We start from the raw sequence: 27,642 nt of genomic DNA, 5'->3' as shown, positions 1-27,642 counted from the left end.
CTTTAAATCGCAAAGATCATATATATATATATATATATAGCAAAGATCATATAACTGCCTCCGTGGCCGAACGGTTACCATGCCGGACTGCCACGCAGTGGTCCCAAGTTCGATTCCCGGGCCGGGAGAAATGTTTGTATGGCCTACAGTTATTTCTCTCGTGAGTTGGGGTGTAATTTGTGGTTGTCTATGTGTGTGTCCATGGCACCCGCGACACAGGGTTTTCCTAGTGCGGGGCTGTGTTGAGTGTGTGCGTTATTATTATTATTACTGTTATCAGAGTGGCACCGCCACTCGTCACCCTGTGACTTAAGTTGTCAAAGCCCATGTGCCTGTAATTTCACCAGCACCCTTAATATTCAAAACCGGAACGCAATAATGCTTGTGTTACTGCTTAGTGGCAGAAATAAATAAGGTAAATTGCTACTCTGTACGAATGTACATAACACAGAATTTAAAGTCCTAGGTAGCGCCGCCATAGTGCGGTTGGTAAGGGCGGTAGCTGACTGCATGGCTAGTTAGTGCTACTTGTTTTCAAGTAGTAAGTACAGGTAGTCACGAGTGCGTTGTATGAAAGTTGAAAAGCCTCTTGCCAGCCGGCGAGAGCTCTCGGCCTCTATGCCTCAGGGCGGCGCAAATTGTCCGTAATTCAGAGGCTGAAATTGCTACACAACTATTCTTTCCACTGTAGCACCTTGTTACTATGTTGAGTAACAACTGGCTCCCAAACTATAGCAACATTAAATTTTAAGTAAATTAAAAAATAAACTTTACACGAACAGCTTTTAAACTTTTTACTTTTTTTATAATATCAAGTGCAGGGACGAACAAGTCGTGCGCCTGATTGTAAGCGACACGCCTGTCCATGACAGTTGCAGTGCCACTCAGAGCTTCAAATCGCAAAGATCTGATGTGCACTGCCACTGCGCCCATCACCCTGAGACATAAGTTGAAAGTCCCATGTGCCTGTAATTTCCACAGCGCCTTTTCGGTGGCAGTACTTCCATGGACGAACCCTTTCATAAGGAGCTCTACTGCTACTGCACTGCACCCGTGGGCGTAAGGTTACCATGCTGGGGTCTGCCACGCAGAGGTCCTGGTTTCGATTTCCGGGCCGGGAGAAATATTTGTGATTCCTGCATTTATTGTAGTGTTTGGGTGTAATTTGTGATTGTCTGTGTGTGTCCATGGCATACACAATACAGGGTTTCGTTCGGGTTCCTAATGCGGGGCTATGAGTGTTGCTATTGTGTTATTATTGCGAAATAGTTAAACTTTAACTTTTGTACATTACATCTATATTATAACTTGACTTGAATCTTTACTTCCCAAGCTTTTCATGAATTTGAAAATTGAGTGATATATGACCGGAGAAATAAAGTGTACTAATCGTAAATCTAACATGTATAGACGTAAGGAAAAGCGCTGAAACGCTCCGCATAGATCAACCTGAATGTCCTAACCGATTGAGAACAATGAGATTCCTGAATATATTGCTTCTTGCTTGGAAAATAGCTCTGTTTGTAACGGAGCCCGAGTAAATCCCTAACGTCATACAGCATAGAGATCAATTTGAATATAACAGGCAATACGAAAGTACCTATTAAAAAAATACAGATGACGAAGTACATTTGTTTTTATTTTCAATTGATTAACTGTAGAAAAATGTACAACAAAATCTATAGTTTAGAGATATCCTAATAGTAACTTTCAGAGAGACGTTTTCGCAAAAGCCGTACGTAATAAATTTGTCCCACTACCCTACGGCCTAGTTGCAAAGCGAGCGACTCCCGGCGGTGTTTTAAGGGTCCTATAGCTTTACTCCTTACAAAGTGCCTTAGGAATGCGAGCCTAAATTACTTACGTAACGCTAAATTGCAAGGGAGGCGATGAAACTAGGTTGTATGTGTTTTAGGTATATAGAATTTTGGACAATGTTATTTTGAAATCATTACATTATACATACAATTGTAGTTGTGTTTGTGTTAGTTATCATTAGTTATCAGTGGCAGTAGAGCTTTTCAATGTATGTCTCAGGGAGTCTGAGTAATACTGTAACTGTTATGGATAGGCGTATAGCTTACCATCAGGCGCACGACTGGTTCGTTCCGTCACTTGATATTATAAAAAAAAGTAGTTTTGTTACTTTTATGCAGAGGGAGTGTGGTAAAATGAACTATATGAAAAGAATCTACATAAACGCATCTTATTGCAGACAACGTATATTAAACAACGTCACATTTGAGATAGTTCAGATCCCAAAGTAAGTCGCTCAAGCACTTCTGTTATGGAAATCGGAAACAAAGACAACTCCACAAACACCCAAACCTAACACAATATAGAAAAGTTGAATGTTGCCATTTATGTAGATTTGCCGTAAACTTGGGTGGATTTCTTGCTCTTTACATAATTTCTCTTGTGAATAAAAATATTTATGAACCTACCCAAAACTTATGATCTCAAACCAGATATTTTGCTATAGCACCCAAAACGCATAGATTAGAACTAATTTTAAAAAAGTAAGAATTTTATAGATCCTACATATAAATATATAATAAATATTAGACAGCGTCTCATAAAGCACTTGTTTTATGGAAACCTGAACCGGTACTACACCCAAATCCGAGACAATATAGAAAAGTTGATTTTTCTACATTCACCCTCAGAAATGGCGACACCATGAAAACCGGTGTGTTAAGCTATTCGACCATGGACGCCGTCACTGGGTTCGCGTAGAAGCAAACGAATTTACTTCCATTTTTATTAACATGGATTTTCATAAAGTAACGCCTGAAACTATCAATCATTATTTCAAAATCATCAAAATTTACTTACATTTGACGTAACGTGAAGTAAATCTAATTAAAAGCTCAACCCTAAAATAACCAGATAAATCTCAAGACAAATCACAAGCTCACCCCTAAAATAACAAGAAAAATTTATGAATTGCTGGTGAAATTATAGGCACATGGCACCTGGTACTATCAACTGCCCTTCAGATGTATGCGATTTAAAGCTCTGAGCAACTCTGCGCATGACTGGCGCGTCCTGTTACTTTGTATCATAAAAATAGAAAAGTAACAGCATTGGTTAATTATTACGAATAATGTTTGTCACATGGCACGTAAAGACAAAGACGTCCTATATCATATTATGTGTATTATCTATTATTAGTTTACCAGGCCGTGTCTTGAAGGATGACTTGAAAATTATAATAATAGTTAACCACTCGCAGTTTACAATTAGGCCTCCCTATATTAAACGTTCCAAACTTACTTAAAACACTAACCGAAGTGTCTGGAGGTCTCTAAATTGCCTCTGATCATCAAACTAGGGAGCAATCTTCGCCATTAAAACTCCACCATCGCGCGGCGCGGTGGTGGCGCGGCACGGGCGGGGCGAGAAAGGGGCGCGAACGGGGCGCGGGCGACGCGGGTTGCGATATGAAATTACCGCACGTCCTTTGACACTCACTTTACGGCAAATTTAATTTGCAGCGACACTCAGCGTTTCTGCTGTTAGTTATTATTTTGATATAAAGCAGATGACCCAGCGGAGTTCGCCACGTCTCCGAGGCTTTTACGGAAAATATCTCCACGTTATACATTAGAAAGATGAATACATTTTCGGATCTAAATCGAGTTCCACCGCAGTCATTTGTGTCTATGGAACCTACAGGTCTAAGATCCCAAAACGTTAGTTTGTTTTGGAAAAACAAATACACGCGACAAAGTTCCGAGAAAAATAGTTTCACTTCCAATATCTACATATAACTAGAAGATTTTTTCAATAAAGAACTAGTCCGTAGACTTAAGAGCCAACCCATATATTCCCAGTGGTGTGTCGTGGTGGGCGTCGAGAGAAGCGATTAAGGGATAAAGAAAAAAAAACATCTCTAAAGATAGCATCTTCCTGCGCAACAGTCTATGTTGTATCTTAAAACGCAGCCGCACAGCGACGGACATATTTTAGCCCTCATTTTTGGAAACCTCTATAAATAATAATAATAACGCACGCACTCAACATATCCCCGCATTAGGAAAACCCTGTATGCTTACACCCAAATTGCCATACAAATATTTCTCCTGGCCTAGGAATCGACCTGCGTATCAGACCAGGGTCCTGATTCTGGCGTAAACAGTTACAGACATAAAAGTCGACGTAGACATACGTCGAAAAATCGACAATATGTCGAGCGCCCGTATTCTCACGACTTCGCGATAGAGTTTGTCAATCATTTTTTACACGGCAATTTCGTTGACATGTCGACTAGTGAACATCACTTGACATGCATCCGACTTATCAGTCGACTTTTACTTTGACAGATTCATTCGTGGTTTCTTGCGATTAGTGTAAATTTTATTTTAGTTTCTTTGCACGTTTGTGTTTTAATTGAACAGTAAATGAAGATAGCATTAGGTGTTCTAAGTAGATTAGGTTTGTGATTATATTGTGAGGTATTAGTGTATAATGTGTATAGATAAAGTAGAAAGGGCTGTGTGTCTACAGAGTAATGGATGAGATTAATAGTGACTTTTGTAAGCGAAGTAGTAGAAGAAGCTACTAATTGGCGAATTGGCCCCTTTTTCACGAGCGACCCACAATTTTTGCGCCAAAATCACGAATGTCAATCGTCCATTTTAATTTTCGTTTAACATCAGTGAGACGTTCAGAAATCAGACTTAATATGTCAGTAATGCAATGTTGCCACCATGATTCATTAAAAAACTTATAGACGTTTCCGGACGCTTGACATTTATGTCTAAAGTGTGTGAGAATTGAAATTTTGGAGTCGATCGACATTTTTCGTTGACTTTCATGATAATCGACAAAAGTCGAAATAGGCATGTCTGAAAATCTGAGAATCAGGCCCCAGCATGGTAACCGTTCGGCCACGGAGGCAGTTCTACACTCTATAAATAGTTATAACTCGGAGACGTAACGTCTGTACACAATGTACTTTTGTCCCAACAATTATTTCTATATAAACTACCTAATATTCTCGCTACAACGGTGCTCGAGCCCCACAATTAAAACTTTTTCGTGAGTGAGAGTTGCTAACTTCGGCTCCTCATTACCGTTTACTTTTGATGAGCCTTACAACAATTGTTCATGATTGTTTAGGGGGCGATGAGTGTCCCTTTTCGTCTCTTAAATGCGCACAACGTTTTTAATATAAGTATACTCGTTTGTAATAATAATCTGTATTAATTGAAAAGTCGTCTATTAATTGCAGAGAACAGGAAACGACGAACGAACAACGGGGTATGAACTCTCGAAATAGATTAAAGAAAATGACAAAATTATTTTAAAAAATGTGTAATGGGATGTACTACAATAATTGCCATCGTGGTGGTATTTGCTAATCGTCAAATCGCTGCCCGGAAATAATACGTCGAGCGGGGTGACTCCTTCCGTGCATGCCATTTTCATTATTTGAACTCTATTATTTGTAGTAATTCATTGTACAGCAATAGAAATCTCTTTGATAACTCGCTGCTATCGAATCACGGCGTCTATTTTAGAAAATAATTCCGACATTTCCGAGCAACATTGAGAGAAATAAGATTGTTGACGTGTTGACATATAACAGGCTTGCATGTGGGACGTAGTGTGGGTGTAATATGGTGACAGTATACATGATGATTGCCATAAAAATAAAGGATAAAATCCCACAAATGGGATTTATAAAATCAATTCCTCGGACACAATTGTATAAAATGGATGGATTTACTCGGGAGTAAATCACCTCTAAAAGTCCCGTTTTTTCTCATTACCGCCGCTCGCCCCGACGACGGGACAAATAAACAAACACTATTAGCGAAGCCAAACACTACCCAAACGCTCCGATGACTCAACTTGTTTGTACATTTCTGCTCCAGAACGATTGTACCAGTTGAGCAACTAGCAAAAGAAATGATTAAAGAAAAATTATAAAAAACGTACTTTATTAAATCCTAGATTTAGGCGAACGTTTACTTACGAGGGCAATTCTTTTGCCATAATTAATTAATCATTCTTCAAAATTTTCTTATGATCACAAGTGACGCGACAAACAAGCCCGCACGCTTGTCCATAACATTTGCGCTGCCACTCTGAGTTTTAAATTGCAAATATCTGAGCCGCACTGCATCTGCACCTGGCATCCTGAGCCATAAGTTGACAAGCACCCTTCAAAACCACGTTACTGCTTGGTGGCAGAATTAGGTAAGGTGGCAATTACTTCCCTGAACGAACTCTTTATCAGGAGCTCTACAGCTAGAATAAAATTTTGAGATATTCTTTATTACTACAGTTTCTGTCAATACGGATAGTATAATAAATTAACTCTTCTTCTTCTTTTCAGCATATTACTGATTCCACTGCTGTACATATGCCTCTTGGTATGATTTCCATAGTGTTCGGTTCGCGGCGATACGTTTGAGGTCGGCCCTGCCGTCTTTTTCATTTCGTTCGACCATTTCGCAGGTGGTCTGTCCACGCTTCGTCTTCCCAAACGGGGTCTCCAGAACAGAACTCTTCGGCACCATCGTTCGATTCGGCTCCATATTAACTCTGATTATGACTATTTGACCGTTATTCGTAATTATTAGAGCGTTTGTCAGTTCCGAATTCGAGAAATGACGCAGGGCACCCACGCGTCAACGTCAGTGTATTGGTATGTCGTAAAATGTCAGAATGGTATAGTTTATGAAATTGTCGTGATGCAGCTACAGCTTGAAACCATCCCGCCGGCTAGAATGTTAAATTGTAGCTACAGTTGTAGTCGATACGTTGTCGATGTACTTCTGTTATTTATGCCATAGGTGCTTAATTAGAAAAAAGACCACCCTGTTATAAGATCAAAGTTTACTCCATATATTCTCGTGGTGTTAACTTGTAAATTCAACTGCACCGTTCCCGTATAAAGGATTGTTCCCGTACGTGGTCGACAACTCGCTTGAAATTATTAGCCTTGCCCCTAGAGTCTTTGGTCGATATCCTCGGGGGAGGCTGCTCTCTAAATGAGTGCAGAAAAATGTTACGATTTCAAGGTTTTATTTATTCATACAAAATTATCTCCTTCCTTTTTAAGTACATGCTTTCGCGAAACACGTCCTCCCAGTCAAAGTCAAGTAATCTTTATTTCATAGGTACCTAAGCAAATAAAACTAGAAAACGTTATACTAATTAAACTCTACTGCTCATTCATCAGACCGATTACCCTGAGAAAAATGAGCAAGAAACTCTACGTAATATACATTTGAGTACATTTATCATTACAATATTTAATTTAAACGTCTTAGATCGAGACTACCACAGGTTTTTGTCATTCAACTACGCAGAAGCTGTACTACAACCTTTAGTATAAAGTTTTTGTTTCAGTGTAGTTTTAAATCTCGTAAATGGCAAATTTTGAATATCAATTGAAATCTTATTATAGACGCGAAGACATTGCTCTTTAAATGAATTTGAAACTTTATAGAGACGACTGTCAAGAACGGCTAGTTTACTTTTATTCCTCGTATTAATGTTGTCTGTCACATTTTTTTATAAAAAAATTAATATTTTTCTTAATATAAATAACATTTTCAAATGTACCGTAACGTTAGTGTAAGAATGTTAGTCTCTTTAAACCTATTTCTTTCACGTTTTTAGAGCTTTTCACTAGCGTTCAAATACCGAACAACCGGAACGTAGGAAGTTAGTGTTAATACAATTGTTTCAACGAACACTTTGTGAAATTTCTTGCAGTCTACAAGATGAAATTTCCAGTTTTACTTACATTTACTGGAAACATTCTAACTCCAACTATCCTAGAACTAACTGGATGTTCCCAGAACTTTTATTACAGACAAAGCCTTGATATGAATATAGGTACGTAAAACTTTAGGTTCATATCAGCTCGAAAAAGCGAGCTTTCTTATTCTCTCTCACGTGTTTTCGTTTTATATTCACGTATAATGTTTTTTTCTACATATGATATGCCAAATTATCAAACAACTTGAAATAGGAAATTGCTACTGTTTAAGACAACGTTATCATATTGAAATGACATTCCACAATATTAGACATTTCAACTAAAATTGACAATGTATATTGTTCATATTCTTTTTAATTTACATATGACATTTTGTTGTAGTATTGTGACTGATGTTATTTAATTAGACGGCACGAATACAGTAACTATTCAAATTATTGCATGAGTGTGTATATAAAAAAATATGAAACTTTGTATGCTACACAGTTATTCAATATGAACTTTTGTAACACCATTTATAACCTGTGTATCACAAAGAAATAAATGAATTTGAATTTGAACAATAATTACCACAAAGTAATCCCTAACCGGATACAACATTCAGTTTACTCAGCTTTATAGTAATTGTATATCCCGGGTTTACATTTGCTGTGTTTAATAACGTGAAATGTGTACATTTGAGATATAATCTCAGAATAACTAATATACCAAACAAGAAAAGGGGACGTGGCATAATTTTAGTCATGCTCTACAATACACATCAATTAGAACAAGTTGTGCCTCTAACAAACAACTGATTCATTTTCGAATACTGGTCTTAAATTAGGAAATTCCCTGTGCTATTATAATGCCATAGCAACGAATTCACTTTAAAGAACTTTCTAGGACACCCAGACTTGAAAAATTCATTTCCCAATTTGGTCCTATCGGAAATCGAACCAGAGGCCTCCTCAGCCACCGCCCACCATATAAACGGTTGGACCGTCGAGGTCGTCATCTAATAGAATGTATAATTTAGATGATGGATGAACGTATCTTGACGGGGTAGTGAGTGGGAAGGAGTGTGCAAGAGAGAGGAATGAGGATGATTCGAAATTATAGAACAGAAGACGAGAGCGATTAGTTTTGTTTTATATTTTATTTGGAGATTGACGACACACAAGGGAGGAACAAGATTAAACTATTTCAGACCGTATTTACCCATTTTCTTTGATTATCCCACATGCATACAAATACAGTTTAAAGTTAGACAAAGCCGACCGAAAACTGTAAATCTTGACTCTCTTCATCTTATGATACAAGTACTAACAAAAAGAACAAATCATGCGACAAAGTTTTGAATGCTTTTTCATCACTTTAGTGTATTTTCAATATTCACCGATGTACCGGTAGCGACGAACGTATTTGTCAAATTTACCTCAATACGTGATTATTGCCCACTTTCCAAATGACCACCAAAACGATCCAAACTACATATATATATTGTATATTTACAGACGATAAAAGCAGATGAAGTAAATGTACAATTGTTTTTAATCTACGTTCAACATTATATACAACTCTCATAGCATGCCGGTGCGATAAAACTATCATATCTACACTTAGCTGTCAAATTTGAGTGATAAAACCGCCATTTAAAAATGTTATCACAATAGCTAACATGGCGAGTACCGTAACGTCACATTTTTGTCGCATCGCGAGCCAATGGCTGCAAAAAAATATCGCAGTGCCAAACATGGCCGCAAGGTCACATTTTAATAGTTCTGCACATTAATTTTATCAATGTAAAAATTGAGCGCGACAAACGAGATAAAAAGAAATAATAAAAACCAACAAATTGATATATACATATAAATTATTGGAAAAAGATGAGGTTAACATTTTTAATAGAGTTCAATACATGAGAGTAATTAAATAATAACTAATATAATGTAAAATATGTAAAACCTGGATTTAAATCGCGTATATTTGTTTTTTCAAACAAATCCGGAAAAATTGTTGCATTTCCTATGTGTAACAATCGCGAAGTCAAAGTCAAAGTCAAAGTCAAAGATTATTTATTCCATAGGTAAAATAAATTTACACTTGAAAACGTCACATTTAAGCTACTGCTCGTTCACTACGCTGACCTCCCTGAGAAGAACGAGCAAGAAACTCTTTTCAAATAAACTTAAATGCTATGGAATACACTTTGAATCAAATTTGTGTGGATTCTGGAGCCGTGTCGTCTTTCCATACATCTTTATCTAACACGTAGTCTTCAATTTTGTAATATGATTTTTCGATCAAAATATTTTTAATGTAGTTTTTAAACTTAGGAAATGATAAACTTAATATATGCTCCGGAATCTTATTGTAAAAACGTATACAGTTCCCCATAAAAGAGTTGTTTACCTTGGTTAAACGAAATCGTGGTACCATGAGTTTGGACTTAGCTCTAAGGTTAATATTATGGATATCTTCTTTCTTATTGAAATTATGTATATTTTTACGGGCATATAAAATATTTGAGTAAATGTACTGTGATGCCACAGTCATGATACCAGTCTCCTTAAACTTTTCTCTGAATCGCTCGTTTTTGCAATACAAATATGGTTTGAATATCTGCCGCTTTACCCCACATGAGAATCCCGTAGGACATTATACTATGGAAGTAACTAAAGTAAACTAGTCTAGCAGTACTAACATCGGTAAGCTCACGTATTCTGCGGACTGCGTATGCAGCGGAGCTTAATCTGCTGGCCAGGGACGATATATGTGGAAACCACTGAAGTTTACTATCTAAGGTCACTCCCAAGAAGACTGCTTTATTAACAAGGTCTAACTTTTCTCCGTTTATTTCTATGCTTGGACTAGTCGATTTTACGTTAGGTAATTCAAATTTAACACATTTTGTCTTCTTGGCATTAAGCAATAAGTTGTTAGCATTAAACCAATAAACTACCTTAGAGAGGATATCATTATTATTAAGAAAACCTAAGAACTCAATATTTAAAAACTGACTCTACAAAAACAAGACCATTTTTTGTTTCGTCGTTTTCGCGGCGATCATTAAACGCCAAAGATTGAAGCGCTATTTACGCAATTTCATATCGTTATCATTTTTCTTCAAAATTTATACAATAGTTCATTACCAAAAAAACAAAAGAACAAATGACTCTAGCGCGGTATCTTGTCGATTCAATATTCGCAAGAAATGTATTCATTTTATTATATAACCTACAAGTGCCTACATCTGGCTGCATTGTGCTGTCTATTAGCTAAGGATATTTGTTAGTAATTAATTTTACTTTAGACTAATAATGTTTGTCTTTGCGTTTTAAAGATCTAAGTGCTATTACGTCTATTATGGTTACAAACGCATTTATTCAGGCGCAGTTACACTTAATAATTGTAAAAGCAATCTTCTATTTGGCATCCAGCGCAACTATATCTTCAGTGATGACTAGCCTCCAGAACCGGTCCAGCAATCATCATCGCACAATTCTAAACCACGGCTACAATATGATTAATATTGTTTATATATTAAAAGTATCCGATTCCCAAAACAAACGTGATCAATGTCCAAAATTGAATTGAAATTTTAAACATTTACCTGTCCAATTATGCGTTATCACTGTTGATTTAATACAAACGATTCGTATCACGTTTCCAGCGTGACGTCACGATCACGCCATGTTCGTTACAGTGAGGATTATTTAATTACCAATGGTTCCCTAATTATGGGTTCGTTTTAGGTCGGATTCAAATTACATTGACAAATAATCTGGATAAATAAAAAAAAACCTCGATGAAACGTAAAAAAATTGTCACGGAAATTTTTCATCTATCCCTTAAAAAAATAATACCTAAAAACGTTTTTGTGGACGCTGGTATCACTTTGCTTTAAAGAAAAAGCGGTCCCTTAAGTATCGCGCCCAGCAAGCACAGGAGGCAAAAGACTTCTATGAAAGTAACGTTATGACATGATACTTGTTACGCCATCCTTATGACATTGATTTGCTAACCGTTTCCACGAAACTCTTTGTTTTTCCTACTATCTATATCGTCGGCACTTCGCATCTGATGCAATTAAGGCAAACGTCTATTTTACATTAAAAGAAAGTTCTAATTGCTGATAGATGCAAATACGTATTCACTCGTAAGAAAATTGTCATGATCAGACTGAGTGGCCTACTCACGCTAAATTAAAAAATAAAAATACTCAGTGCAAAGTAACGTTAAATGCGACGTAACATTACTGTAGTAAGTCCCTCGTAACTATTCTAAAAACCTTTCATTTCAAATTCGCCGCGCAGGTCATTACCCGCCGACGTGGCGTTCCATTTGTGCAAAGATTGAAGAGGGCTCACGCGGGGGTGTGGCACGGGGGCGAGAAGCGAGGGGGGTGAGGGCAGACCGGCCGCTAACTGCATTAGAAACTCATCTACGCGGAAATTGACGCGAACAGCTTTTGTGACGATGGTAGAACTCATTACATGTAACTTATGTACTTGTAGCTGATTTTATTTCGTTACACTATGATGGCCTCAAAACTTCCGCCTGAATAGGACCAAGAGTGACGTAGCAAGCGAAAAAGTTAAACATTCAGGAGAGCGGCCACCAGCACTTAATTCTTGTTTGTGTTTTTGTTATTAAATGTAACACTTGCACCAATGTTACAACCGCATTCAATCACAGAAATCTCAAACCAGTACCATTCAATATATTGTACAGTCAACGACAAAAGCGTAAAAATTCATTTGACGACAAAATAGGCGCGGTGTTATCAGTGAAACTCATGTGAAACTCGATGGTAAATTGCCAATGGCGGGCGGCCACGCGTGAAACGAGCTCGTGGCAGAAAATTGCGACGCGACCCGAAAGCGGAAAATAAGGGTGGGGACATAAAATGTTTACACTTCGATCGTCGTAAAGTCCTGCTGTTTCTAAGATTTTGAACCTTCGAACTCACAAGACAATGAAATGAGCTATTTTGGGGAATGAACTATGTACCTAGAGTGAACTATTGTACTTGTTATTAATGTTGTGTGTATCGCGCCTCATATAGCCATGTGTGGACCGTGGCTAATGGACTTTTTCATATTGGACAATAGATAAGCGTACTTTTATTATTTTCTATTAATTTTATCATTTTTAATACTGTAGTTAATATTGTGTCAACCTAAAAAAATCCCTAATGTTATTGCAGTAAATGCACGGCCTTGTCCATTTGGAATATTATTCATATATACTTTTTTGGTAAGTATATTATATAGTTGCATCTAATGACCTTAAGTGGAAAATATCTCCAGCTCCTTTATAAATGCGCAGTCAGACAACAGAAAGCCATTTGCAGCATTTACAACTTTAAATAAAAGACTGCAACTAGTTTTCTAAACGGCTGCTCGCATTAGCGCCCCGCTGTTTCCCTGACATTAGACTAATGTTCGAGACTGTACCTTTCTGTAAAGGATTTTCTTTTCCGATTGTACAGTCGACCCAACAAGTGCCTTCGCATTTTCGAGGTGAAAATTGTCGCTAATCAACATGTATAAAGTATAATATGAGAAACGTACACATGGTATCAAAGAAAATAAGGTTCTTCAAACCTATGAAGCCCGTTCTACAATAGCGAGCATTTCAACACTGTATTAGTATTAGGGAGAGATATTTAATTAAGGTAACATTTTAAAATGTCTTCGAATATACAGACTATTTTATACGGTGCGTGCAATTCGCCCCTATATTGCATGATACTTTTCGTCGCAATTGTACTTTGTATTGACTCCCTTTTTATGGCTACGGCGGCCTGTCCATTTACTTAAGTGAATTGAATGTTGCCATTTATGTGGATTTGCCGTAGAATTGGGTGGATATCTTGTTCTTTACACAATTTCTCTTGCGCTCCGTTCCTGCGCGGACAAAAATCATAAAAATAAAAATATTTATGAACCAACCTAATATTTATGGTCTCAAAATAGATATTTTATTATAGCATGAGCACCAGAGTAACGATCCCTTTGAGGGTGCTACCCAAAACGCATAGACCAGAACAAATTTAGAAAAGTACGGTTTTTAAATTGATCCTAAATAATAAATATTAGACAAAATCACATACGTCGCACTAACTCCAAAATAATTAACTAACCACTTGCGTTATGGAAATTTGAAACAACGACGGTCCCACAAACACCTAGACCAAATACAATATAGAAAAGTTAGTATTCTACATCGACTCGGCCGGGGATCGAACCCGTGACCTCAGAAATGGCGACACCATGAAAACTAGTATGCAAGCCTCTCGACCACGGAGTTCGTCAAACCTGAAATCAAACCCGCCAATTTAACTTCCAGATTACTAAGCTTTGTCACTGGAATGGTAATATTTGGCCAGACCGGCAAAATGATAGTGACGGAGTGAAGATATTTGTGTTTTCCATCCGTTACTCTCATCTCTGGACTGTATTCGCACTTTCCATCAGGCGCGGTGCAGTCATTTTGTCGAGTCGCAATAAAAAAAAAAAAAAAAAAAAAAAAATCATAAAATATTTTGTAAAGCACAACATTGGCGACAAATTAAATTGAATTTGTTGGATAAAAAATGCCTGGTACCCGTCTATTTGTTCAGCATCTTACCACAGACTATAATATACAGATTAATTCCCCGATTCCTTATTTTACGATTGCACATTAGTTATTAAACTTGTTTCTAACTGTACAAAGTTCTACAATTTGTGTTGTTGTGAATACATTTAACTTTACCGTTATTACCCAAGTAAATAGATAACATAATTAACCAGAGACTTTTACAATTAAATCTTATTCAGTTCTCAATTCGACCTTTAGGATGGTAATAAAATTTAAACTAAGATAGACGAATAGTTAAACATAAAGTTTAATTAGACGCTATAAAGTTTACTTAGGAGTAAACAAAGTAAAGTAATTAAGTACAAATACAAAAATTATACACCAAAAACGAAACAAATACAATACAATTATATTAAAAATAAGCGGTAATACAATGGGCGGTCTTATCGCTTCAAGCGATTTCTGCCTGATAACCTTTGGATGGAAGTAATTATGTACGTGTACGAAGGATTACTAATCAATAGATAGGAAAACGATAAACAAATACAAATATACATATATTTATAAACAATAAAACCAACATATATAATATGAATATCATAAACTACTATATATTCCTACACCTAAACAATCTAAAACATGATTTTAAAACATAAAAATAGCTATGCGGTTCAAGTCACACTAAAGTTAGATAGCGTTCTATGCCATAAAGAAGTATAAGAATATGAGCATTCCGGCGAAGTCTAATGGGTAACCACTTCAGCTCCTTGTGGTAAATGGAATAAAGATCAAATTTCTTCAGACCATAAATGAAGCGGGTACAAAAGTTTTGTAATAGTAAGTATTTACATCGAAGTAAACATTATTGATTAAAAACAGGATTAATATTAAACGATTTTGGATTAATGGTAATTTCCTCTCCTTTTCCTACCGGGGTAGGCAGTGGCAACAACTTTCCACTTGCTACGATTCTGCCACGCGTCTATCACGTCATCGATACGTTCATATTTACGCAGGGTCCTCTCGGCCTTTCTTTAAAGGACGTCCTCAATTAGGTCTTGGTAAGTTTGCCTGTTTGTAAATTGCATAATAAACTATAGTCATTCAGCCATAAAATATGTAAGTAACGGAAAAAGAAAAACAGAAGAAAGAAGATTACGGAAGAAAGAAGACCGTCAAGAAGATAAGCTCATGGATGTGAAATTGACTCTAGTAGGGAGTCCGTTACCAGTACGCGACTCCCTAATCGAGTCAGGTTGACTTCTTTGAGGCTCGCTCTGCTGAAGACTGGGGATAGCAAGAGGATAGAAGATTTAGAAGAATCAGTTATTTTGTCATCTAGCCTTAAGTTATCAAATTCTTTTCCGCGATTGTTACACATAGGAAATGAAACCATTTTTTCCTTCGAAATCAACATCCAATCATCATAGTTAGGCGTGACCATAGGACCTATGAAAAGCCTAAAACGTAGGTTTGTTAAAAAAACTAATATACGCGAATTTGATCCCAAAAACATAGTTTCATTTCCTATCCTAGCTTTCCTTTATCATCCTTTTAACCGACTTCTCTAATATCTGAACTTGTAAAACTCTAGTAACATATTTTATGTATCTTCAGAAATATTTCCACAAAATGCATTCAGCCATACCTATTATAAATTGTTGGCAATGAAGGTCTGTTTCAAGAGGAATATTAATAAAAAAAAACACTATTGCATTATTGCATGGTTGCCACAAATAAAAATAAAATAAGAAAAAAATTCCCTATTCGGCTTTGATCTTTGAGGTATACAAATTGAAATTCAAATTCAAAATTGTTTATTAAAGACTATATGGGTCCATGGTGTTAGTATACATTGCAAGAAAACCCTGCAACTATGTTAGTAATAATTTTACATAATAATAATACAATAATAAAATAAAATAATTGAATAATACATACCTAAATACACACATAAATAAAATAATACACACAAGTTTTGGATTTATAACAGCCGACATCCAATGCCTCTGTAAGGCACTGTTCGGTCTATCGATTAATATCCTAAGTATGCTCTTGGGGCTCTCCGGTATTCTGCGTCTCACTGAACCTGTTTTTTTGCGCATTACTGCATAAAAACAGTCAATGAGAGCATCCGCAAACGTAGCAGATGCACTGCAGTACCTGGGCAACCCCAGCAGCATCCTTAACATGTCGTTATAAAGGACGCGTAGCTCGCTGAAGGTCTTTTGGGTTTACCTAGCCCACAGGCCGCTACAATAAAACGATTGACAGTATGATTTAAACAAAGTAACTTTTACTTCATCTGTATTATGCGCACAGCTCCGAGCCAGCATATTCCCTCGGGCCGCCAACGCCCTACGCTCCCTTTGCATATCACGATCATCTTTTTTAGCTCCGAATTTACTAAGTGACCCAGGTACCAGAACTGTGTCACCCTAGACAAATCACAATCATACAGTTTGATGGGGGGTACATAGCTGGGAGACCTATCATGTGCCGCGAATAACATGTACTCACTTTTTTTAACATTATATTTTAATCCGTGATACACGGCATAGGTTTCACAGGCACACAGCAGCTGCAGCACCAACCGAAGGGCTCAGCAACACTATATCGTCTGCATAACTAATGTTATTGATCATTTGTCCGTCTATAGAACAACCCGCATGTATGCTGCTGAGCTCAACGATCAAATCGTTCATGTACAAGCTGAAGAGCTTTGGAGACGTTAGCCCCCCTGCCTCACCCCGCACTCCAGCATGGACATGTCCGAGAACTCACCCGCCCATCTTACATAATTCTCTTGATGCGCATACCAATGCACAAACAACTCCACTAACTCTCGCCCCATGCCCGTGCCCCGTAACTTGTCCCACAGTGTCCGATAAGAAACAAGATCAAAAGCTTTTGAGACATCTAAAAAACAACCATAAACAGGAGTTTTCCTCTGCAAATGGTAATCCACGGTCTCCTTCAAACTAAATATAGCACTTTCAGTCGAAAGCCCAGCCCGAAAACTGAACTGGGCATCATGTAGGTGTAGGTGTTTATCAAGGAGACCATCGAATACCTTCGCCGTAACTGTAGCATCGAAATCGGTCTGTAGTTGTCATCAGACACATCACCAGTTTTATTTTTTAGAATAGGAACTACAAGGGTCCGCATGAGGTCAGGAGGCAAATAGGTATGTCTAATACACATATTATAAAACATACAGGGCAACCTGGGCAGATGCACACTCGCATGCTTTAAATTTTCTATTCCAAGCCCGTCATAACCGGACGATTTACCGCGAGTCATATGTTTAATAACACACGCAACATCTCGTGCCGAAAAAAAAATTTGTGACGCGGGTGTACCACTATGACGTAACTCAGCATCGACACTTCCGTCTTACGTACGTCTATCTGTATAACTAATTGTTCTATATAATTGAAGAGTCAAAAAGCAACATAATTTGTTATATGTTGGCCTTTTTTTATTATTTAAAAAAAGCTCTACTACGGCGATAACAAAAAAGCGATTTCAGCGATTTTGTGAATTCAACTGAACAACTAGTCCAACTGGTTATAATAAATTCATGCAACAAACTAAAATCACAAAGTTGCATCCAACTTCCATACGTTTATTATATATATTGCGTTTCTCACCATCCCGAATTTCAAGGTAAATTCGGTATTATAGGGAACTATAAATGTGAAAACTATTTAGAAGTCAAAACAAGCTATCCGGGTTGTTGGCAACTTTGAGTTTACCCACGCCTCATCGATATGAGAATATATTGCTTCAAGTTGTTGTTCGTGTTGTTTTAGAATATGACAATGAATTTATGTTATTTCACTTTCAAAAGTCCAGCTTGTTATAACTTCGAAGCCCTGAATAGTGCCAGCACAAGTACAGTGACTCTATGTTCTTCGATTTCATATCTGCCAACCACACTTTTAGAGTTTTACAAGTTATATTTGTATGAAGCCATAATGACTTTCGACTATTGGGACAATTAATTCGTAACATGCTATAGTAACTATCGAGTTCTTAGGTTTTCGCGATTGTTACACATAAAAAATGAAACTATTTTTCCGGAATTAAATCGCGTATACAACACGTAACAAAACGTAACAAATATACGTTTCGTTTCCTATACTATAGTAAGTTAAACCATGATGAAGTTGGATGGCAAGCAAATTTTAATCATATTTGAAAATAATTAATTAAAGATAATAATATAACGTCACCTTGTTTTACTACCATGATATTAAATTAATTAATTTTTATGTGAAATTACTCCACTAGTTTGTTATAATTATTAATAGTAGGATCGAACACTAAGAAAACTAGCACCTTCAAGCAACCCATGCAAGACGCTGAACTGAACTGAACTGAACTGAGCTACGGAACGAACCAGTAAACCTTACGAATTTTTCTTTGTATTTGTTGCAGATCTTTGTTTTTGATTTTTAACTACTATTTTGCATTTTATTTTGATTGTAGAAATAGATTTCTCACAAATGGCGCTAAGCATTTGTGAGAAATATATTTCTACAATCCACAACATTTTTATGATCCCGATCGAAAGAATCAATTATAAGGCTTAATTTCTTATAAATAACACATACACACACACAATATCTTAATTTAAAAGAACACCATGAAATTTTACATTTAAGTTTAAGAAGATGAATAAAGTGTGTGTGTTCAAACATGTTCGGACAGTTTAGTTTTTTTCCAAGTAAACACACAAGGTTTAACTCGAAAACGCCTACTTCACTATAAAGCCCGTTTACATTAAATGTAAGTAGCATGTTTTAAATAAGAAAATCAAAACTCATTCTTGATTACAATATAAAGAATCAATTAATTAGAATAAATATATTCACACAGTAACGAGCAGTATTCCTCTTATTAAATTCTAATTACCGTTCATAAATCACGGTTAAATCTTAAACTGGTCGCTCATTTAACTTCCTTAATTCCCGAGTGCTGAATGTATGAGAAAATATTACCAGCTTCTGTTATATTAAAAGTTGAAGTATTTAATATAAAAGTTACGTATGTATTTTAAGTTAGTCTAATTAAGCTTAATTAAAAGACCAAAGGTGTTTAGAACGTTGAACCATACTCATTAAATGAGCAACTTGCGTTGTAAATTAATTAACACGACAAATATAAATCATTAATAATTTGTATAATAAACACAGTCTAAATATTCACGAGCAACATCGAGCATAATAAATAAGAAAAATTATATTTTATTACAATCGCCTTCTGCCGGATATAAAGAGAGAAGACAAATTAATCCTTGGGGAACTCAGCCCGAGCGGCCCTTATAATTATAACAAACTAAAACCTCCAAAGATCACGTTCATAATCTCCAAGACTTCTGCTTGTTAGTGCTGGCAGCACTAATGAGGTCCCAGAGGACACCAGTGGAAAAAATCTTTTAAAATTAAAATTCCCGACCACGCTGACTGCATTTAATCAATTCTAGATTATAGCGAAAAGAAGATTGTCCCAGTTAAAGCTTTTCCATTTCCAATAATTAAGCCTCTTATCTGAATGTACCTATTGCTCGTACAAAGGTTTTTATTTGGCTTTTTTTTTACTTTCATAATAAATAGGGAGTTTGAACTAAGGAGCCAATCCATTTGTGGCAACACTGAGGCGTTTCATAAAATCGAACGTGAAGCGGGCCCATTGGGAAATTAGCGCGAAACCTGAATCTATAGTAGTGTTACTACGGAATCATTTTTCGAATTTAAAACGTACATAACATCAATTTTAATAGTTATACTTTTATAGGAAATGAAACTATTGTTCCGGTATATTTGTTTTTCAAACAAACCGACGTTTCGGGCCCTTTACAGGTCCCTTGGTCACGGTTGACTGAGGTGGTACAGTCTTCAACCAGTTATGTCTAATATTGATGCAAACCACCCTATTTTTTCACTATAGTTACAATAGTTATTAATTAAATACCTTATTTTTAATTTTACAAAGAAAACATTCGAATTTACGCTATATTAAGTTTTACAAATTATTTTATTGAATGCATTTTTATTAAGTTCAATTTATTATTAATTATTAATAGAAATTAGAATAAACTAAAACATATTAATTAGTACTGCAGTCTTATGTCTGTTTGGGATTTTTCATTAGAGGAAATACTGGATCCCAAACTGGTGGTACGGAGAAACCATCTTCCCTGTTGAAATTAGGATGTTTTTTAATTTCAATGGCGTCTCGCAGCATCCTGGGTAGATAACGGACTTCTTTTGCAAGGACCTGGGGTTTGTCAAACTTCATTAAATGTGTAGGTTTATCCATGACATGCTCGCAGACTGCAGACTTGTTTACGCGACGGTGTTTGACATCAGCTGTATGTTCTTTGACGCGGGTACAAATACTTCGCTTCGTTTGTCCAATTTATGAGAGACCGCACTCGCAATCAATTTTGTAAACTCCTGCATCCTGTAAGGGGATATTGCATTTCACGGGTCTCAGGAGCTGAGAAATCTTCCTCAGGGGTTTGAAATATGTCTCGATAGATGCACGCTTAAAGACTCTCCTGATCTGTAATGTCTGTAACACCTCTCACGTAGGGTAAAATGGCAGGTCTTCGTTCGACTGTTTCACACGGCGTCTGTGGCATTGGCGTGTAATCTTCAACTTATTCGCATGTATGGCTTGCTTTATATGCTGAAGTTCCCCTGCCAAATGATTACTGTCGCAGACACCATGTGCTCTCTGAAACAAAGATTTGGCCACGGTAGCTAATTGGTTTGGATGGTGATGGGAATTACCATTGAGGTACCTATGTGTATGGGTTTTCTTTCGAAATACGGTATGGCCTAAGGTGTTATTAGGATTTCTTTTGGTACGTATTTTTGGTAACCCATACAGTTTTGGAGGCTTTACGCAGCAGGGTACAAAAACACTTACATCAACTTTCAGCGTATCGGAGTGTTTAGATATTAACGTAGTTGTTGTTTTTAATATCTACCAAGACAGTAAGAAAAGACCACCACCAGGTTGGGTCTTTTTTCACCTTTTTACACGTGGTTTCATTAGGTAGTAAGTCAGTTATTTTGTTATTATAATCTGACGTATTCATGACCACCGTCGCGTTACCTTTATCTGCACGGAGGATGACTAATTCGGGATCTTCGCACCAGGCCTTCAGCGCGTTATATTCATCTCGAAAATGATTCGGTCTGGGCTGTTTATTTTAACGCAACATTGACAAAACGTCTTAGCGTAATACCTCCGTTCTCACGTTGTTTTTAACGAGACAATCCTATCACGCACTGTAACAAATGATTTCTTCATACGAAAAAACAAATATACGCGATTTAAATCCGGAAAAATAGTTTCATTTCCTATGTTTAACAATCGCGAAAACCTAAGAACTCGTTATACTTTCACATTCTCTGAAAAAAATGAATGAAATGAAAAAATAATGCCTCGAGACTGGGGCACTTAATGCGTTCATGTCGCCACCCAAAACAGAGTTTAATGCGAGACTTTTATCAGAAAATTAACCTATGGAACTATGCACAGACATCGCAAAGTTATATCCTTCTTCTACAACCAACGTTAGGCAAATTTTTCAAAGCAATTTATGTTCGTTTATCCCGTTACATGTAAAACCGTAGCCCGTGACAAACTCATTCTATAAATGAGTTGTGTTCTAATATAAAAAAGGTAGACATTCGAGGATTAGTGAAGAACGCTTCCAAAAAGAAGCAGAGCATAATTATTATGTTACGACTAAAATATCATGTCATGGCGTCCTCTCTGTAGTGCATAATTTGTAGCACGTAGCTTTAGTTATCATTAAATAAATGATTGAATAAACATGCTGATGTTTATTATATAACAGGTATGGCAAAAGGTATATGTTCAAAATTATTTTTTTTTACAACAACCCTGTAGTAAGTTACAGAATTCTACAGTAATTCGAAGTAATTAGGAGTGTAAGAGACGTATATTTGTGTAACATAAAAACTCGCATGACATCGCAAATGGGATGTTATTGTTGATTGAAATTTAATTCGATGAATAGTAGCTTCTTGTGAAAGAGGTCGTCCAGGGAAGTATTGCCATCTTACCTATTTATGCTCACGTGGGACTTGTCAACTTATGTCTCAGGGTGACGGGCGCAGTGGTAGCACCGCTCAGATCTTTGTCATTAAAGCTCTGGGTGGCACAACAAACTACTGCGTACGGGCGTGTCGGCTACCACTTGTTCACAATAACAATATTCTGCCCTTTGTTGGACGATAAACGATTTCGCAACAGTTGACTTATAAAATCACTTATTAACCCGATTACTCACTCAAATAATTAACAGCTCAAAGTGACTCTATAAACAATAGTACCACGTATTGTAAACCACTTACATATTCTGTCTATCGGAGTGCTTATTGCAGTAATAAAAAACGTACATGCTTGTCTCTTGCGGCTTCAGTATTGAACAATTTATTATTTATCGATCAGGTTCGCGTCGGTCTAGCCCAGAATAGTATAGTATAGTCGGATTTTAATTAGAAGTAATAAACTGACGTTTGCTGGGTTGTCAGTTTTTGATGAAATAAAAATGGTGTTGTTTTAAAAGATCGACTTCACTCACTCAGTAGATCATCAACATAAATTGTATCCATAATAATTTGTAGGAATATTAATTTTATAAGATGCGCTCTTGGTGTAATGAGATAGAAGTTTATCTTAAGATTCTGCGAACGAAAGTAGTCGATGTTTTTTTAAGTTTTAAAAAAAGAATTATAAAGTAGTTTGTTTAATTTTTATAACTTACCTGTGATACAAACACATATGACGTATGATCACATTGTGACTATTATACTAAACGGACAAATAATTTTATTACAAAAAAATTATAAATGTGTAAATATATCGAATGAAATGCTGTTGAAAATCTTTGACGTTTCTTTTTGACAAGTTATATTTTACTACTTTATTAAACATTGAATTAAACACATCACTGTATAATGAGCATGGCAACATTAGTTCTCAAAGCGATATTATTAGTCACAACTGTCAGTTTGTTATCTCTGTTAAAAAATTCAACTATAGTCTATGTAATATAGACATAAGCACCTACATGTACATCGAGATACGAAGTTTGTTTCTATCGGGTGTAAGAAGTAACAAACAAAGTCGTCATCATCATCATCGTCGTCCCATTTATACGTCCCACTGCTGGGTACCGGTCTCCTCTCAGGCGAGGGTTCACACGTTTTATGTGGGTTGTGAAACTTCTTCGGTCTCAACACGGTGTTTTCCTTCACCGAAAAGCTCATTGTAAATTTCAAATTAAATTCCATACATAAATTCCGAGACAGGATTCGAACCCACGGCCTTTGTTTAAGAGGCGGTAGGCTTAGGCTATTAGGCCACTAGGTTACCACGGTTTAAGAACCGCTTCGCTCTGCGCCTTCTTGAAGAAGTCCATTGATAATTCTTGTGACAAACGTAAAGGGTTTCGACGACCTCAGTGGCCCAACAGTTAACACTTTGGGCAGTGGATGATGAAATCCCGGGCTTTATTCCCGACAGGACCAATTTAAGAAATGGGTTTCCTAAATTGGTTCTGGTCTAGGTGTTCTGGGTAATGCCTCGGGGTGAAGTGGTCATTTGACACATTATTGTTATTATTAACCATTACTACCGACATTTTTTTTAAATTCATTTCTAATAAAATTTAGTACAAAATTTTCTATCATAATAACACATTTGTTGTTGGTAACTGTGAGTTACTGTGTGTTCATTACTGATGGGTATCGATTACTGGTAAGTTAATTGGTGTTCATTACTAGAGATTTGGAAAAATTGTTTTTGGTTGGTTTTTTTAGTAATAATTATAATAGCTATCGAGTTCTCAGGTTTTCGTGAATGTTACACATAGGAAATGAAACTCTTTTTCGGATTTAAATCGCGGGTTTGTTTGAAAAACAAATATACGCAAGTTAAATCCGATAAATAGTTTTATTTTCTATATTATAATAGCTTTTTTATGAAACATACTACATCATGATCTATACTGACGATAATATCTGTCAAGTAAACTAATAATTGTTGATAAAGTTATTTCAAATTTAAGGACATATTTCCCTTAAAATGCCGATCACTGATACCATCACCCTACCTTGATGTTGCAATCCTTTTAAAGAAATTAACATTCTAACACCAGTGTCGCAGTCCATTTATGGAAATTTAATTTATGTTAAGAAGAATAATATTTTATTTATGAAAAACAGTAACGGACAACAAACATTAATACGACGAATAAAAATAAACTAGATGTTCTTGACAGCCGTCGTCACAAAGTCACAAAGGGCAATGTGTATATACGCATCTTTAATAAGATTCCGGTTTGTCTAGGTCTGTGGTCAAGGTATAGAACTATAGTGAAACAAAAAGTCGAATTTTGAAAACTGAAACGAAAGTGAGAAAAATCCATGGTAATGACCCGTTTAGCTCTTGCAGGTTGTCTCGATGAAAATGATATTAGAAATCCATGTGGTAAATGATAAATATGCGCAATGTTTATTTACAAAGAGCAACCCCTAGACTTTCTAGCACATTCTTCTCAGGGGAATCTGCCTAGTAGAGTTTAATCAAGGTGACGATTCCAATTGTAATTGCTTACCTATATAATGTTTGAATTCATATGTACGTGTCTTTGCTGAGCACGGGTGTCCTTTTACAGCCGTAATAAATGACCACACCCTCCAATATAACTTGAAAGAAGTTACAATAACTTAAATATTCTCTACAATTTTCAATTCGCCGAGCGAAGTCCCAAAACTCGAAACAAAAGCTCGACACAATTATAATAAGAGCTTTTAAAGTTAGCTTTGGCCCACGGAGTCACTTAATATTAATTATCGGCGATGAAAAGCGGCTCTCAGGGTTATTAACGGGCCGTGCGTCTCGGCAGAAAACCATGAAATTCAGCAGGGACGGGGAGCAACTGGTTCGTAATGAGGAAATATTAATATTATCAAAGAGTTATTAATTTATAGATCTACATCGACATAATGACTACCATAAATTCCAATTCGAAATAATGAGAGAATGGTTACTTCTTCATTGTGAGGTCGACGGTTTAAAATCCTTAAGACGGCGCTTCATTACTAAATTACGTACATTTTGTCGGTCGTGTTCTCAGATTTCCACGATTCTTACACATTGGAAATGAAATTAGTTTTCCGGAGCTTTAGATCTATCGCGTATATTTGTTTTTTCAAACAAACCAGCCAGCCAAAAAAAAAACAACGAGTCAGCCGTGACCATGGGACCTGACAAGTGCCCGAAAAGGTGGTGTGTTTGAAAAAAATACAAGATTTTTAACAGTAGAGCTCCTTGTGAAAGAGTTCGTCCAGGGAATTACAAGCAATAATGTAAGCTTTACTTTGTTCCGGTTCTTAATGGAAAGGGTACTGGTGAAATTACAGACACATGCGACTTGTCAACTTATATCTACAATGTATGTATCATAAAGAAATAAAGAAAACCCTTAATTAGATTAGACAGCCTTCCAAACATTACCTCTTCAATTACCTGGTCGCTACAAAAAGGTGCCCTAGAATTTAAAAAATACGAAAGTAACGAAATCAATCCCAAGAGTACTGCCTAGAATTCTCAGACCAGAATCAATTATAAAAGGTGATGTCGTAATTTGATCTTTTCGGGAATCTTATCGAGGGCTCCTCGTTTAGCGCTCACAGTGTCACCGCTGGGTCACAGTGATCAACGCAACGTTGAAGTTACATTATAATTGCAAAAATATAGGAAATAAGAACTTTTATTTATTAGACTTGTGCATATTCATTTATTTTTCAGCCCCTAAGGACGTAATATTACGTTACTATATTCGTATATTACATGATACAAGCACGTGAAAAATGGGGAAGATAATATCAGCTTTTAGAAGTACGGTCGGCCGCGCGGCCGCATTATTCATTTCATAGCTTTATGTGCATCCAAAAATATAGTAGAATTTACTAGCAGTAGAGTTTCATATGAAGGCGTTCGTCCAGGGTAGTATTGCCACCTTACCTATTTCTGCCGGCAGTAAATAAATAAATAAATAAAATAAATAAATAAATATGTGCATCCAGTTTTGAACGGTAAGTGCGCTTGTGAAACTATTAGCACTTGGGACTTGTCAGCTTCACATCAAGGTAACGGGTGCAATAACAATCAGATCTTTCCGATTTGAATCTTTGAGTGGCATTGCGACTGTTAAAAGTAGGCGTGTTGCTTTCGACCAGACGCACGACTTGTTCGTCCTATCACTTAATAATAAAAACGTGTATATAAATTATTTTTAAAGATCTCATTCTTTTTCCTAAACTCATATTTTTAACAATGTACTACAAATGAAACTCTCTCCTGTTTCCAGTACAAAATCCCAAAGAAGGAGGAGGTGGTGGAACAGCAGCAGGCAGAGCCCGATAATCCGCTCATGAGGAAGAAGAAGACTCCTGAAGAACTCGCGGCCGAGGCCGAGCTCGAAGATCAGGACGAATTCACCAGTGAGTATTCATACCTGTATTTAAGTAACATACAGACACAATTCCTGGGGAGATTGTAGTAAAAATGGATATTCCATTAAAAGATACTACATAGAAGAAGAAGAGCGTGTGAATTCATTGTTTTCTTAACAATAAATGATAAATTTATTCGCAGTAAACGCAGTTTAAAGACATGAAATATACATAAAGCAAGAATAATTTACCAAAAATCAGGTGATGAATCGACATTGATCGGGGATAATATTCAGTTATTAGACGAGGAAAACTGATTGACCTTTTCTTTTGTTCTCAATTTCCAATTCCAAATAAACTTCATTGCCCAATACTGGAAACCAAACTTAAAATTCATGCAGACACTTTGTAAGTATGTAGCATAGGCGGAGTAATACTAGAGAAATGACAATATCATCTTCAAACTCCAGTTTCCAATATCAGCTTTATCTTATGTTGACTACAGTTGCAATTAGTATCGTCGCAGACGTGTCCTAAATGCGAATCTCTCCGAAATTAGGTTGCTTTTTACATAAAGCCATGTCACGAAAGCCCCCAAAGTTCGGATTTAACGCATGCGTGAACCTGAGCAACGGAAACTTTTTTAATCAACGCTAGGGCTAATTCATTTAAGTTCTGCATTCGTACGAACTGTGACTTAACGGTAACGGTCGTTTGATAGTTTATGACGTTAGTACATAGTCCTGCGAGATTCTTAGTATTGTACAAATAATAATAATAATAATAACACACACACGCAACATATCCATATAAGCAGGG

General features: G+C 36.5%; 1 protein-coding gene across 1 annotated transcript in view; it reads left to right on the top strand.

The window, feature by feature from the left end:
* The window catches only part of LOC113227821 (complexin), a 165,779-nt gene that overhangs the window by 131,734 nt on the left and 6,403 nt on the right, over positions 1-27,642 (top strand). Inside the window, exon 3 of the mRNA XM_026460854.1 lies at positions 26,739-26,871. Coding sequence (XP_026316639.1) covers positions 26,739-26,871 — 133 coding nt within the window. The remainder of the gene's footprint in view (positions 1-26,738; positions 26,872-27,642) is intronic.

Source organism: Hyposmocoma kahamanoa, unplaced genomic scaffold (genome assembly GCF_003589595.1).
Source record: "Hyposmocoma kahamanoa isolate Upper Pololo Valley unplaced genomic scaffold, ASM358959v1 217, whole genome shotgun sequence".
Lineage (NCBI taxonomy): Eukaryota > Metazoa > Arthropoda > Insecta > Lepidoptera > Cosmopterigidae > Hyposmocoma > Hyposmocoma kahamanoa.
The sequence above is the reverse complement of the archived record's forward strand: the minus strand, read 5'-3'. Positions and strand labels throughout refer to the sequence as shown.